The 17,431-nt window shown below is 41.5% G+C and overlaps 1 protein-coding gene across 1 annotated transcript in view; it reads right to left on the reverse strand.

Moving 5' to 3' along the window:
• The window catches only part of si:dkey-97m3.1 (fatty acyl-CoA reductase 1), a 52,960-nt gene that overhangs the window by 16,550 nt on the left and 18,979 nt on the right, over nucleotides 1-17,431 (reverse strand). Inside the window, exon 2 of the mRNA XM_039791668.1 lies at nucleotides 17,094-17,360. Coding sequence (XP_039647602.1) covers nucleotides 17,094-17,360 — 267 coding nt within the window. The remainder of the gene's footprint in view (nucleotides 1-17,093; nucleotides 17,361-17,431) is intronic.

Genomic DNA, 17,431 nt, shown 5'->3' on the forward strand with positions numbered 1-17,431 from the left:
ACACCCAAACATCAGCAGCGTTAAAATAATGCAGGACAATAAAGAGAACAACAGACTTAAATGCCACATATAGTTATGTCCATATTGCGTAAGAGCTGAGGTCAGATCAACTATAAAAGCTGACTCAAGTGTCGACGGCTTAAAACTAAACTAGCATGACAAGGAATGCAAATGATCTCAAGTCAGCACAGACAGCAAACGTGTTACTTCGCATAAAACCACTCAGGCAAATATCACCCACGTGTCCCTGTAAAGTCTTACCACCAGACTTGTTTCTGATATGAAGTGTGTGGTTTTACTTCATGAAAACCAACACAGGTCAACAGTGATCCACAGTGTCCCCGACTAGTACCACAAAACCTCTACACATCCACACTTACCGCTAACTCGGCTGTAGTGCTGAAATTATTTGTCAAACTACAAAATGTGGTGTGAAAAACGGTTATTGCCCAATATATGGGCAAGATTGGCTATTGTTTCAGAATTTCTTATAATTCAGAACATACGTTGGTCATTTGTCAATATTTTACATTTGATAGAGTACAATTAATCTATTGATAGGACAGAGAGGGAGTTGCAGCCCTTACAAATGTAGCAGCAAGGGTGGGGCATATGGATAAAATCACAATACAGTATGTAATAATTATAGCACAATACCGATATATGTATATCATGCTAAAGTATACATAGAGAAAATAGTGTTTTTTGTGGATATTCCAACATATTAAATTCCTTTATCAAATGCAAAAATATCTAAATATAAAATAAAATAAAATATTGCCATGAAGAAGTCCTGCTCATAGAGGCCCAGTATATCCAGACAATACAATAGGTTTCCTCTAATAAAATGTAATGGTAAACAAGACGAAAGAGACTTCCAATAGGAGTTTAAGCACCATTTATGTAAGAAGTATGTGATGCATGGCCTTACAGCCAAGACAATAAATTACCTATTACAGTATATAAAAAGGCCCTCTGCAGATGGGACAGGAGGTTAAGTTGCACATCAAGTACAGAAGAGGTGTTGCCGCTGTGCAGTTTTGTCAGTGCGGTGAGTAAAAGGCGTACTCCCCGATGAATGTCCAAGGAAATAAATGCACTCCCTGTTGTATACATAACACTATCAGTACTGTGCATACCAGACCTATATCCAATAACGTAAGCCTGAACATTTGCCCCTCTTGTTTAGTGGAATTTGAGGGGAAAGGCACGATCAACCTTAAACCCCTAGTCCAAAAACAACCCTCGCTACCCGACACCCTGGTTCACCCTGCAGAGTCCCTGCAGGACCTTACTATGGCGTTGTGCTGGGAGACACTACCCAAAGCAGCAGAGAAAGTCAGTCAGATGTCATATTGCTTGATGCATTTCTTAGAGTAGTTCCAATCAGGAGTCGCAAAGAGTAGTGTTGCTAACATAGCGGACATTTCTGGCAGTGTGGTAGCTGTGCACAAAGACATTTTATAGACCGTAGAAGAAGAACAAGAGGATGAATGAGAGGGGAAATGATTAGCATCAAAGTGTGTGCTCTTTCCGTTATGAAATTGCAGCTCAGGGTGTATGCGTATGTCAGCAGTCATAGTAAGCAGAGCACTCAGGACAGATGTTGAATTAATAGCTTCAACAGACGTTAATATGCATGTTCTGCATCCCTATCAATCTATTGCTTCGTAATGCTGTACTCCAAATACCCCTCACTGCCCATATTAGGCACAGATCCTGATTTACAGTATGTAATGTCATAACCCAGAACTATTCCCAACTGGGGGAGGGGGGATGCATGCGGTATTTTCTGCATGGTAGTGTAGTACTGCCATTATGTAATGCAGAAATAGCCTTTTCCCTCCCTCTGCTCGAGGCTAACAGCTGGCAGTAACAGAGACGTAAATTTTGTAGAGAGGGGGAGTAGAAGAAGAGATTCAATGTGCAGCTTTCTCACAAAAATGTTATGCATTTTACTGCACAAACTGTTCCCTCTTTACTGCATGATTCACTGAGCTGTTGAGGTGATGTAATGACCTCGGTTTAACTTCCTTTAAAAGAGTGTGTAGCTTGGCAACAAAACAAACCCAGATTTTGGCAGCAATCCCAATCATTGTGATTTGTATGACGTCAACTCTTCTAATAGCCCTGATGTTTAGGTGCCCTGTCACATACCGGAGACGCCCCTTCCAAAAGAGTTCAGTGTGGCAACTCCTACAGAACACAGTCAGTCACACCTCATGTCATATGCTGCATTTTCATGAAGATATAAAATGCCACACATGTGACTCATTACGTTTGCAAACGCTATGGAGACAAAAAACACTTAAGCAGTTTACCACCAAAGACAGCAGAAAGAACCTACTGACTGCAACGAGAGCAGCTGGTTTGACTGAGGTGGAACTCTAAACCACAATACGCTGGTAGTCGTCAGAATCATTTAAGTTTAGGGACACAATCTTCGTGATGATTTAATACCTGCCAAGAGTATCTTGTCAAAATCAAGTCCTATACTTTGTTACAAAAGTGCAAACTTTAATGTGGGTTTACATAATGAGTAAAGTCTCTCCATTAAAAATAGTAACTCCCTCAAAATGCCCAGGTCCTTTAGGTTATCGCAACAATGCTGTGGCTAAAGACAACGCTTGACAATGACAATTCTTTTGGCCTTTATTATTTCAGTTTATATTGCGCTTGCATGGTGGATACTAAATTATCAAGTTATACTAATAAATACACAATCCACAGAAAATAGAAAAAAAAGGGGATCATAGGGTCACTCAGGGCTTAATTCAGACCTGATTGTCCACCAGCAAAATGTTCCAGAGATGTAAACACAGCTGCTAGCAAGCTTAATATTATTCATTGTACAGAGCCTAAAACACTTAACTTTATCAGAGTGAATCAATCTTAATTAACTTTGCTGACTCAAGACGTCAGCTACATGAGGAATAAGGTAAAGTTACAAATAGCAAGAATCTTAAAAATTCCCTTTTGCTTTTAAACGTTTGCCCTTTGGCTGGCAGGTGTACAGGTGCACCTCTAGGCGAGAGGCTTCTCATTTCTTTCCTGGCTGTATGTACACTCACTTTTATCAGTACTGCTGCTGTAGGTCGAGCAAAACTGCTCCTGCTGTTACACACAGAAATACACTAGTCATTTACCATGTGCAATAGTCCCATTTCTTTCTGCCACTTTGCTTGAATGCAGCAATGTTTAAGTAAGAGGGGGACACTAGAGGGCAGCACTGTGTCAGCAGCGTGTTCTTATGGAACCCACGCAACTTCTAGGCAAGACTCGCCCTTCAATAGCATTCACACACACACACACACACACACACACACACACACACACACACACACACACACACACACACACACACACACACACACACACACACACACACACACACACACACACACACACACACACACACACACACACACACACACACACACACACACACACACACACACACACACACACACACACACACACACACACACACACACACACACACACACACACACACACACACACACCTATTGTCCAGGCGTCCATGGTTACGCAAGGTAACTTAACCCAATTTGTTCAGGTCTCATCCCCTGACTAATCGGCTATCCTAACCTTAACCACTCAAGGTCAATGCCTAACCCCAACCAATCGAGCTGCTTCGTAGGGCGGGACTAGCCTAGAAGTTACGTGGGATCCATAATAACGCGTCTGCAGCCTGCTTTGCTCTATGGCGACGGGCCGGCATCCCACACCGGGAAGTGAGTGTTTACAGTTCGAATTACTATTTAGCATGACCACATTCTTTCCCTAACTTTAACAAAGTAGTTTCAGTTGCGAGCTTTATCTTGTACGACATAGACCTGAGCTACACATTGCCCACAGATGCCACCTAGTGGTTGTTGGTGCACACAACTCCTGGGTGAATTAAAAAAGCAAATTAACTCACGTGCCCCCTGCTTGTACCGTGATAATGATGCCACACAGGGCCGTTACAGTTTCTGTGGCAGAGTGACAAAAGAAAAGAGAGACGACCGTGCAAAGCTATCACTTACTGTACAATTACATCCTTTTTAGTGATCACTCACTCCATGACACACTACCCAAATAAAATGACAAGAGCTTCTACCAGATGAGTATACTTTTGAAGCACCTCAAAGCCAAAAGTTAAATTATAGAAAGACCCAGAAAGGGACAAAGTGCATCAGGTTCAGAAGGTTGAAGAGGACGTTGAATGTGGGCATCAGAGCGCTCTTTGTTATGGGCACAAGCAGAGAATGGCATTGTGGGATTGCTTTGTAAAGGCTCTTTTCTTGTGCCAGCCTTCCATCGCTCCTTTTACCATCACACTCTCTCCGAACCCATGGCCATTAATGAGCCAACTGTCTTGTACAGGAATACAATAGTCCACTAGTTCACGTTTCCTCAACACTCTGCAGGGAAAAACATCACCACAGCTATCCCTGCAGGGTAACCACAAGTGTTTAAGTAGTTCATTTTGTGGTCAGTCAAAGTCATGGCCTTGAAAAAGCATTGATATAGGTCCTCTATAAAGTCAATTCTATGAATGACTTTCCTGTGTTTAAGCTGAAGAGGTGGCTTGTACGTGTGGCCACCATTTGCCCTCTCTCCGTACTGGACACTGTTTTTTTCCCCCTCCTCCGCAAGAGTGCTTGAAGCAGCCACTCTGTGGAACTTCAGACACCCAATACTAATAGCACTTTTCTTTCAGCCATGCAACCAGAGATGCCATTTGAACAGCCTCCCTTCTCGTTAACTGCCCTTTAACTGGGCTCCACTGTTTTCACAGCCCCCTTAACGCAGACCTTTCCAAAGAGTCACAAAAGTTATTTTTCTGCCTTGTCCAATAGGTTTATGGTAGCATAAGGTCAACTCTGCCTAGTCTTTTGTAGAGGGTCCTATAGTGTATTGGAATAGCACAGTTTGAAGCAGTGCTCATGATGGCCATGCTCTTCACACTTTTGGAGGTGTAGCTTAACTGACTGGAGGTCACAGCACACTCTTTAATCAATCTTCAGTCATGTTGATAGATTAATAAATTACAAAAAAAAAAAAAAAACATCCAAACATTTAAATTTACCAATAATTTCTAGATTTTTTAAATGTTGGGTGAGCAAAATAAGACATTTGATGACATTACTTTGGGCTATATGATATTGCGATTGCCATTTTTCATTGTGTTATAGACCAAGTTATTAATCTAGCAAATAATCTGCAGTTTATTCAGTTATGAAAACAATTGTTAGTTGCAGCCCTACTTTGAAGCTACCCTTTCATATGCTGTCATACAAAACTATTTTTTTCAGTTATACTTTGGTCTTTAAGCAGCGAAGAAGTTCAGTATCTTGACCAACAAACAAAGACACATCAGGCACACACAAACCGTTTCTGGGACATTTTGTTCCATTGTATCATCCGTGCGAGTCTGAAAGGTAGCGGCTGTCTGCGCCACCGTTTCCAAATCGGAGACAAACAGGCCAGAAAATTTACTGTAGCTAGGGAAGTCTGCCAAAGTGTGTCATACAGAAGCGATTAACGGCTGCACCTTCAGTGGTGACCTCCATTTCCTGACATGCATAGTCTAAATTAGTCGAATAATGGGATGTGAGCAGGATCACTAACAAAAGAGGGGTGGAAAATTGTTTTTCCAAAAGGGTACTAAATTAACAATGACTAAAATTCCTCCAACTGTCGATAATTGGGCATTAGCACAAAGGAAGAGAGCAGTCATCAAGTTTCAGATACTAGCCAGGTTTCCCTTTTTTCATGTGCAGAACAAATAAGGCTGCATAGTAAAGAATGAAGTAACAAGTCTAGGGAGAAGACAGAAATGCGAGGAGGCTCATGGGAAGCTGTTGATGAAGGACAAACATGGCTAACCCCTGGGGCTGTCACCATATTATAGATTTCATCTCTACTCCTTCACCTTGTATTTAATCCACCCCAGTCTCTTGCAGCATCCCAGAGGGATAAAAACAGATTTAACTAGCTGGCTAACAAAAGTCCCAAAACCTTCAGTCTGAGATGGAAACGCCACCTGCTGAATTGTTTTAGAAAAAACGATTTCATAGTACATAGCTTTAAAATCTTGCTTATTCATTGGGATGCTCCTGGATGCCAAGAAAACTGATTAAAGTCAGGGAAAAAGGTAAACTAAAGCACCCAATTTGCCCGAGGGACCAAGTGGTCTGGTTTATCTTGAGTTAAGCACTGTCTAGAGTTACATTTTACAAGTGGTCCACTTGGATACAATGCCGGCTATCTATTCAACTCTTAACCCTGAATCTCACAGTTTAAGAGCTTTAGGAGTGATCAGCAGCTCATCTCAGCAAACTAATGAAAATAGGAAGTTTTCTTTAGGTCGGTCTTTGGGCTATCTGTACACAACTCAATTGAAAAGCTCAATCTGAGCAGAGTTAATAAGGCTTCTGGGCTTGGCGTTCTGTATGCTGGTGGCGTCACATTCCAGTCTATCGGACAGTGACCTCATGCTGAGCCAAGGAGACCCATTACTCTCCAAGAACAAACTGACAGAAATAAGACTGAGTTCATGATGGGTGCTGCAGGCTTTTGTGTCCTCTAAATACAAGGAATTAAGCTTGGATTATAGGAGATTCTTGAGTATGATGCAGAGACCTCCATCATACTCAAGAATCTCAATAATCCGGTAAAATATTCTTGTACAATTTAAAAAATATATTGTTTCTGAATTATCCTTCTAAAGATAGGTCATGAGATCACATCTTATGCATCCATGGATATCTGTGGAGCCATATGGATGTGGAATGAGAGAAAACTGGTGGCAGACTCCACATGCTGTGGAGGCACTGGGCTGTGCTTCAACAGTCCCCTGAAGAACCAAGTATTCACGTCTCCCCCCCCCTAATGACTTCACCTACGACGTTTAATGTGCTAATTTGTTTCATAAACTTGAGTTAATTTGCGGCCTAATTATACGCAAACGCATTGGTTCCCCATCGCCCCGCTCTCTGAGGAGGAGTTGCAGGGTTATTGGTTCCCTCTCAGTCTGCACAAATGAGCAGCAAAGCCTTGCAATGTGTCAGTTTGCCAGCCGTTATGGCTCTCCTCAAAGTCGCAGTCTCTTAACAGGACTAAGCACAGCAAAACCGAGTCACCTCGCTTGCTCAGTTACCTAAAAGTTGCAGTTTTAACAGAGCTTGCTTTAAACGCTCCGCCACACAATATTTAACTGTAGGGTTAAGATTATAAAGCCTGAATGATGGGAGAAGCACGTGACCAGCACCTGCTATGGTTGCAAGAGACTGAGCTCTGGCACTCTCCTCTGTATTTCACTAAATAACCAGGTCTATTACTTTTTCTTCAACACAAAATCGGTTTTGTCAGTTATCACGGTGACTTGTTGAAACACCTGCGGATACGAAAAAGCAGGTCTCGTTGTCGCCTAAACTATTTACTAGTTCAGAGAAATTTGCTAACTTGTCGGTGGTTTATGGAGTGGTGGCTAACGGATCAACCGATGTGAACACGTTCTCTAATATGGAGGAATTAATCGACCGGGTCTTGGAGAAGCAGCTAAGTGTGCTTAAATCAGTGATCTACAGCGCAGTGAAGGGAGTGCTGGCCAAAAGTAATGCCTTGCAGAAACACATCAGGGCAGAACCTGAGATGCAGGAAATCATGGTATGTGAACCAGACCAATCTGACTGAGTCACATTTACGATCCAGCGGCTTCGGATGCCTGAAGGGATAAAACACGAGCTGCATCCTGAACGCAACTCTGAGGTGTTCATCTGCTGCGCTGCCCTGGGAGAGACCCACGGAGGGGGAGAGTTCGCCTTTGCTGCAGCCGCAGAGCCGGGTGTTCTCCATCTGGAATTAGAAGAGGACGAGGCCACGCTACATGCACGGATCATCCCGCGTTGCTAGGAACCGGAGGGCGGCAGCGGGACTTTGCGTTCTATGCCGGGGCCGCGACTGGAGGCCACTGTACGGAGTTTGACTGGAGGGCGCTGTGTAAGTTTTGGAACCAACCGTTGAAGGGACATCTAACCAGACTGTAAGAAATGATGAATGCTGGCTACTCCGTCTACAATCTTTACTTTTGAGGACACTTAAAATCGGGCTGAAAAAAAGGTAACATGATGAATCCTGAGGATGCACTATGTAAGTTCGTAACTAAGCTTTAAAAAGGGTCACTTGACCGGACAAAATAAATAAATAAATAAATAAATAAATATATATATATATATATATATATATATATATATATATATATATATATATATATATATATATATATATATATATATATATATATATATATATATATATATATATATATTTTTTTAAACATACACATATATATATATATATATGTGTATGAAAAAAAAATATATATATATATATATATATATATTTTTTTAAACATTTAAGCTAGACTGAAAGAACATGAGGGATATGGTCTGTTCAGCTCATAGTCTGCTTATTGTTCCAACTAGATTGGTCTGTTTTTCACATAGCTTAGCCCAGAAATTGTTCGATGGAGTTTATAATATTGTTCATGTTTAACATAACAATTCACTAGACCGGTTTCAATTAACCTGTGACTTAAGACAGGAGGTGTAGTTTTGAGCTGGAGTTTTGCGCAAACTGCGTTTGATGTGGTCACGCAGCTTACAAATAGGGGAGGAGGTCTAGAAAGAGCTAGGAGATGGATATTTAATAATTTCCCTTCTCCAGAACACCACTTTTGATACAGAATTTAGAACCAAACTCGCTGAATTTATATCAATTAATACCAACATTTACAAGCTTTAACTTCAGCCATAGAGAAGGGTACTTTCCACCAACAAACCAACACCGCGCTGATTTCTGTAATGCCAAGGAAGGGTAAAGATCCTACAGATTGCTCAAATTACAGGTCCATCAGCCTCATTGGGACTGATATTAAGCTTTATTCCAAAGTCCCGGCTCTCTGCTTAGAGCGCTTTATCGAGACGTTAGTCCACCCCAACCAATCCGGTTCTACCCAAGCGTCATGCTGCAGACAATATACGTAGACTATTTCATGTCAGAAGAAGCCAAAAACCTTCCAACAACGGCAGCAATTTTATCAGTGGATGCGGAAAAGGCTTTCGACCGCCTAAAGTGGAATTACTGGAGAGACTTGGTTTTGGGGCCAAATTCATTGACATGGTGCATACTTTGTGAGTCCCATGGCCATAGTCTCAACCAATGGATTGCACTCTCAGCAGTTTCCCCATTAGGCGGGAATCGTGACAGGGATGTCCGCTATCCCCCATGCTATTTGCAATCTCTCTTGAACTGTTAGCCCAAGCCATAAGGCAAAATAAAAAAAATCTTAAGATTTTCAACGAATTTGGCTCAATCTCCGGCGATAAAATTAACTGAAAAATTCAATCTTTTATTGAACAACAGGCATGTGGCATCAACAATTAATGTTAAAATACCAACCCAAAGCAAAATTACATATTTGGGCATCATATACGCATCCCTACAGCGAGTTGTCCAGGACAACTATGAAACTATATTAAAGTAGTGTTCAAAAGGGATCTGGCCAATTGGTCTGCGCTGCCGGCATCACTACGCTCCAGGATTGCTGTTAAAATTAACATAGTTTCTCGTGTGAATTTCGTAAGTACAATGATCCCCATACCCCAACCGATACATTTCTGGAAGAAATGCGATACCTTAATTTGGCTATATATTTGGAATAATAAACAACCTAGGCTAAAATACTCTACCCTGCAATGTACCTCAAACATGGGATGCTTGGCCCTCCCCAACCTTAAAGCATACTACAGAGCCTTTCAGCTACAGACCCTCAGAGTGTGGATGGACCCCTCATCTACAGTCCAGGTGTGTCTCCAAAAAAAAAAAAGTATGCTAGCCTATGGCCCTATTATCACCAACATATTGACTAACTGGTGGAGGAGCAACTATGCTACATCAACAAGTGGCATTTGAACACCCCAATTTGGCATGATACACACTTAATGTCTGGTAACAAACCCTTTGCTTGTAAGCAGTAGAGTGACAGAGGCATTTATACTGTAAACCAGTTCTTCAATGAGAAAGGTATGTTGAGTTTTGAAGACCTAAGAGTTAGTTTTGAGGTCCCCAGGACATCCTTGTATCTGCGCTTAAGATCAGCCCTAAAATGTTATGGAGTACCATGGGGAAACAGTCTTGAGGTGCACCCAGTCATTAAATGGTTTGTTGATTTTCCTGTGAGAGGATAAGCGTCCAGCTAAACTGTTGAAAGCATATATAGGAGAACTCTCAATAGCAAGGAAATGGGAGCGAGAGCTGAGCCCTGAGGGGAATGCAATTAATTGGGAGACCGTTCGGGACAACATTTCCCATTGCTCCAAGAATCCAAATCACCAGCAGATCCACTTCAACATATGTCATAGGACATATGGGACACCTCAGAAGAGATTTGTTTCTAAAGTAATTCCCACTCCCTATTGTCTGTTAACCTGAACAAACTGGAACTTTCCTGCATATGGTCTGGGAGTGTGAACAGGTGCAGGAGTTCTGGAATAAAACATGAATAATATCTGATGTGATAGGATGTCGACTTCCTACGGACCTGATTGTTTTGTTACTTAATGATGACTCTAAATTACACCCGATTGGGAGACAGAGGAAAGTTTGGATAGCTGACTCAACCGCAACCAAGAAAACGATAGCTCAGGGCTGGCTCCCTCCCCACTCCCTTTGTATAAAAACAGTGGTTGGCATATTTTCTAGACATAGTTATGGTTGAGCTCTCTACAGCAAGGATTAACAAAGCCAGATCATCAACTATAGACCTATGGAAAAATGCAGCAGCACAAATATCAGTCCTAATGACCTCAGCATCACAGGAATTAGAGGAGTGTGACTAGACAAGGTGTGATTTCTGTTTATTTGTCCGTTTTGACCGCAGGAGGGTGGGGGTGTGGGAGAGGGTTTTTGTTCTTGTTCAATTGTATTTGTATGTTCTAAATATAAAAAATTGATCTACAAAATAAAAAGCCTGAATGATGGTACGGCAGGGAAGCATGTTAAGAATGGTCTGCTGCTCTTGCTTCAGGATGACACACACACACACACACACACACACACACACACACACACACACACACACACAGACACACACAGACACACACACACAAGAATCAGTCTGGTGCAAACATCCTCTGGTAAGCAACTTAGAGGGCTGTCAAGGATTTCCTTCTAAACGCTTGTTTAGCAGCAGCAACTGTAGAGAATGTAGGAAATCATAAGTGCAAGTAAAACTGATTGTTCATATGTAAACCTTGTATTGGAGGTTACTGTGCATCCATGTGTGTGTAAGATGCACAACTATTAATATCTTAGTAGTTGCAAGGCTCTTCGAAACATCTTTGAAGAAAGCAAGACATTGCTCGACTCAAAGATGAATATCTGCACTTCTATCAAGATACAGACGCCATCAGTTTCTATAAGAGCGATAATTCTCCGGTGTCAGAGCTGCCTAGCTGCATTACATTGTATCGCAAAAATAGACTTGCGCCACCTAACGAAGCTCATTATACACATTCAAACACACCCTTATTGTTTATCTCATACAAACCTTTCATTAGGACACAGGTGTGGCTTACTTCCTCTGCAACGTGGCTTCAGCTGGACTGATACATCAGGAATGTTGGGCATGTTAGGCATTATCTCTTTAAATCTGTGACCCAGACTCAATGATAGTCAGCTGTGGAAGAAGTATTCAGATCCTTTAACTAACAGTACTAATACCACACTGAAAATACTCTACTGCGAGTAAAGGTCCTGCATTAAAACCTACTTAAGTAAAAGTACGCAAGTATGAAGCAAACACCAATGTGAGTCAAGATGGTTTAAAATATACTGCTACACTATTAAAGAAAAGGAAAAGCAAAACAATAGTATTTTTAATGTCCATGACTCATTGTTATGATTTATATTTTTTAATTAAAAAGATTAAATCAGCTGGAGAGGACCCCTGTTAAAGTAACAGACAAAATCTGCTCGAACCATTTAACTTTCATCAACTGCTCTGCTCCAATCACAGTCCATTAGACAATTGAACAAATATGGTGAGTAAACACTGGCAGTACATTTGTAATACAAAGTAAAACAGGTAGGAGTGGCACTAAACCTTTTGGGGCCCCAGAGTTTCAAGTGGCAAAATCTGGGCTAAAGTACACCACTTATTGCTGTAAACAATTACCCATAGTTTTTATATTAAAATCAATTAGTCTGTAAAATGTAAAAAAAAAAAAAAAGTACACACCAGTTTCCCAGAGCCCAAGGAGACGTCTTAATCTCAACTCAAAAAAAGGTTCACCTACTAGTTTTGTTGAGCTTTTGACCTTAGGTTATAATTATTTTTTTTAAATCATATTTCAAAATAAGTTAAATCAGCAAATCCTCTTATTTAAAAACTATGGAATCTGCACACTGTTGGGGCAATCATTGCACGATTAATGAATTCTCGTGCAGGCTCTTCTGCCACTTCAATGACCACCATCATTGCCATTGGCATTGTTCACCACCATTGGCAGAGTAAGACACTTATTTTTCTGAACGGTTGAAACATCATCAGTGGAAAATCTATAAAAGTTTGAGTTAATTTTGTTTTTACTTCCACAAAGCAGAAAGTAAGTAAATATCCTTACTATTTTTATTGTGAAAATGTGCAGCCCTGTTTACTATAAAGACACTGTTACTGTGTTGGAAAAGTTAAAAAAATAAAATAAAATAATGGATTAATCTTCAGTTAATGGTTTCAGCACTACACAGTTTGGGAGAAGGCTGTACCTTTCCTATAACCCTAATGCAGTCCGCACACAAACACAATTCACTATCATTTAGTATCCACATCTGTGTTCCAGTTGCCACACTGATCAATGAATAGCCCCCTAAAGCAATGATCAATAGTCATTCGACAGTAATTCAGAGTAAACCACCGCCTATCCAGGATCCTGCCCTGTAGGCAAATTCCACAAGATCTCTTCCTTCCCAAAGCATTCCACCTCCCACCTCTCCACCTGGTATTTGAGTGCATCTCTTGCAGTTAGTTACTTGCAGTTCTGGAGCTGCAGTATGAAGATGCCGCACAGACTGTTACTGGGTTCAAAAGCCCGCTAGTGGGTGGGAAAAGCATGCCACAGAGCAGGAGAGAGGCCCTGTGTACCCAGAGGCCTACTTGTATGAAGTGCCTAACATGCCTTTCAGTGCCTGGCACCGCAGCAAGGCCTGCAGGCGTCTAAACATTTCCACTGAATCAAAGTGGAGATGTACACAGACAATGACATTCCTATCGTTTTGTCCCTTGCCTGAAAAAAACACCATGGGACAGATCTGATGGTTGTTACCTAGCAACAGGTGGTAAGAAAGATAGTTGCCTGGCGTGAAGCATGAGAGGAGAGGCTACTCAGACAAAACCACAACTTTTCTCCATTAATTATAACAATTCTGAATAGAATAATGCTGACCTGAGGACTTGCATGAATACCAATTGCTACTTGAGGATCGGTCATGGAAATTTAATGACATCACTTCTGAATGCAGACCGAGCGTGAGCGGGCAGAGCATCAAGCAGTGGCCTGATAGCAGATGCAGGTTAGGGTATAGAGTGACACCAAATCCATTGGAAAATTGTTGGATGGGGAGATACTGCAAACGCTAGCAGTAGATAAACCATACGTTGATATATGTAAATGCAGGTTAAAAAAGGAACAGTTTGATTATCAATGCTTCTTGTCTTCCTGCAGCAGAGGAGAAACATGAGGTTTTAAAAAAAAAAAAAGCTGTTAATATTCACATTTAAAAAATAAATAAAAAAGTCCCCTTTTACCCACTCTTCCCATTTCTGATGGGCAGAATTAAGTTAACTGCCACTTAAGCAGCACTATTGTGTCAGAGTGAACTAAAGCTGATGAATCCCAGAAGGCCGAAGCATCGCGCTCACCTTGACGGGAAGATTGGGGAAACCAAAATAAGGAAAATAAAAAGTAAGTTCTCGGTTGAATTAAGGGACAAATTCTGAAACCGCTGAGCCGCTGCTGTCACAGCAGTGAGTAAAGAATGCAGTACTGACGTTCAATGGGAACGGTAAAAATAGATGCTATTAAAAGAAGGAGAAAAGGGGAATACAGCGAAAGTTCTTAAGTGCACTGACAGTTTGAGGCCAACAACACCCAAACAGAGCAGCTGCTTCTGAGCACATCACTGTCAATGCTTCAGTCCTCGTTACGTCCAAAATAGTTGGAAGTTTTTGTTGAGTCATGCTTTGCTGCTTGGCCGGATACAGCTGACGCCACATATTTGGAGCATCCACCCCCCCCACTTCACCTTTTGCTGGTTTTATCTCCACCTCCTCCTCTCTTTCCTTAAACCTCTCCGCCATCATTATCCACCCTCCTCATTATCACCAGGTACCTTCAATAAAAGATCGCTTTCAGTTCAGTTTAGGCCTGGGACGATTCGTCGACGTCATCGATTACATAAATGAGTCGACGAGTCACTAAATAAATCAAACTTGCGTGCAAACTAATTAATGCAATGCAGAACTAATGTAATGCGGAACTACTGTTAGATATGAGAGTTCTAGCCCCGCCTTAGCTCTGAAGCTAGCCGAGCTCCTCCGCCTCATGCTCCGCCTACATGCAGTTTTTTGTCAGGTCGATGGTCCAGTGAGCGAGTTCGAGATAGCAGCACGAAAGGACGAGTATGGCGAGTGGTGGCGACCCACAAGAGTAATTACTTTTTTAAAGTAAGTGCTGTAATATAACTAGCAGGAGACAAGTAATAATTGAGGTAAGTTTGGAGACATTACCTTATTTAATCATTAAATTAATACATATTTTTGTTGTATCTCTTTTCGGTGTAGTAATTTATAGACTGCCCTAAGCACTCGTCTAACTGCAGGTAGCAGCAGCAACAGCAACAGAGAGCAGAAGAGAGCAGGCAAGTGTTCATAAACTTCTGGTGTACTTACAAACTTTCCAATCCATCGTTTTATGAGAGCATAACCTATATGTACTAGTGTAGAACTTTGGTATCATTTCGAGCATTATTAGTGGGGTCATTTAAGAGATACAAACGTGGGTCCATTAGCCCCGCACTAAGCGGCTAACGCTACTCTACGCTAACTCGCCCAGCGTAAGACCCAGGTGAAAAAAGCTTCTGGGGGGGTGTTTGGCTCGAGGTCATGGTGCAAAGGACCCTAGGGTAAATTACTCCGAACCATCACTTTAAGATCGCAATTTGGCAAAACTTCCGAGACTGTATGGCTGCAGCCTGGAGCCTCCCGTGTCATGTCTTCTCGTCTCATGCCGTCCCCGCCTCGAAAATTTCGGTCTTCGGGTCAGTTCCAGTAGTAGGCTACAGGTGAGAGAGTGGTGGATAAGACTAGGACTGTGTGTCGGCGTTGTTCAGCAGTTGTTGGGTATGTGAGTGGAAATAGATCTAACAAGCTAAACGCATATCCGACGCATCACCCAGATGTGCCAATCACTGGAACGAGACAAAAAAAAACTGTCTCCTCCCCACAGTGCTTAACCAGCCTTTAGATACATATAATTAAAGTTAAATTAAAAAGGGAAAAGAGCTTGGATGTTAAACAAGAGCATATTCATTATTTTACGTACTGTTAAAAAAAAAAAAAGCAAATACAGGTTAATCTCTCATACAATACTCTTTTTGCACTTGCTCCGTTTACTTTAAGTTTTTATTTTTGTATTCCTCCTGGAAGTGACTTTATTTTGTGGTTGGATTGATAGCTACATGTGGCTTCAGGTTCCACTAAAAATTCATTTTACTTGAACAGTGCAGTGTTAAACTTATTGAAATTTGTTTTGTGTAAATTGTTAATAATTGAGCAATGGGAAAATAATCGCTCATTGAAAAATGAATAGTTAGATTAGTCGACTAATCGAAAAAAAAAAACGCTAGATTAATCGTTTAAAAAAAAAATAATTGTTTGGGACAGGCCTAGTTCAGTTAACCTTTTAGTACTCTTGATCAGACCCCTTTACTTTGCTCTGCGACTGTGTCTCTGCTAAAACTCAAAAGATTCTCCTGGGGTCATTAGGTTCACTTTACCATGGCAAGAGCAGCTGCTGTATTTTACAGGCAAATTTAGTTTGCTCTGTAAGCACACTTGCAGTTGCAATGCCATTTGAACAGCCCTGGTTTTGAATGATTATTTGAATCAACAGCGCACTAGTCTAATGGTTTAACAGGAGCCCTTTCTCAACTGCTGGCTCTCTTGTTTCCATATCAACTGACTGCTGTGTTTCAAATGATTATAAGACCAGCACTAGCAATGCCCGTGTTGGCAAGGACAAGAATGTTTAAGCCAATATGATCGGTTATTTTCCACATGATCAAACTACAGTTGTACCCAAGTCGAATCCGATTCAAGCAGCAGAACAATGGTGAAGAAATAAGGCAGTGACATGTCTTTACACTCCCATCACCCCATTTTCACTACACTTCGTTGAAAGGTGTGTAATAGAGTTGGAAGAGTAGCTGGTTTTGGATGCATTTAATTCCCATTTCAACTTCAATATTCTATTAGGTTTACGTTATGGCCACAAGTTTTTATTATTTCCACCTTGTTTCTGAGATATCTTTTTTTTTTTCCCCCCCTATCAGTCTTTGGTGGATGACTTTAAATACAATATCTGTGAGCTTTGGCCACTGTTGAGGCCAGTCAAAGGACCGAATCACAACTGTAGTAAATTCAAAAACATGGGAACAAAACACGACGCCATAGTTGCCGAATTTGACCAAAGCAGACCTTGAATCCATTTAAGATGCAGATTGTGTTATCAGTTTTGTAAAAAGCTTAATCTTTGGCTTCCACTTGTCAATAGCAGCACACATGGTAGAAAGTTAAGATTGGATAATGTCTACCGAAATGCACCTTGGTAGTATACTTCTCTACTTTTATTGTTATGTACTCAACCTTGAGAGTATCTGGATTGTTTGTATGACGAGGTGTTCAACAGTCCTGTTGAGTAACCGTGAAAGCTTCAATATATTAAGTCAAAACATTCAGCTCTTACCCTGCACACCATCATGTCACTGACCCTCTGCTGCATGGACTGCCCGGCTTTGGGTCTGACCAGGAGGTAGAGGGCTTTGACCTCAGGGCAGGACCTCAGCAGCTTCTCCACCAGCACTTTGCCCATGAAGCCCGTGGCTCCTGTGATCAGCACGTTCTTGCCAGCGTAGTATTCCGGTATGGACGCCATGCTGCCACCAGTCAGTCTGGTCTGTCCGTCTGTCGTCTGCTCTCCTAGCCCGTTGAAGTCTCGGTCTTCAGACAGCATCTGCACAGAAAAGAGGAGGGTGTGAATGTGAGGTCAGGCAGCCAAATATTTTACATACTGTATCAGAAGTA

Source organism: Perca fluviatilis, chromosome 23 (assembly GCF_010015445.1).
Source record: "Perca fluviatilis chromosome 23, GENO_Pfluv_1.0, whole genome shotgun sequence".
Lineage (NCBI taxonomy): Eukaryota > Metazoa > Chordata > Actinopteri > Perciformes > Percidae > Perca > Perca fluviatilis.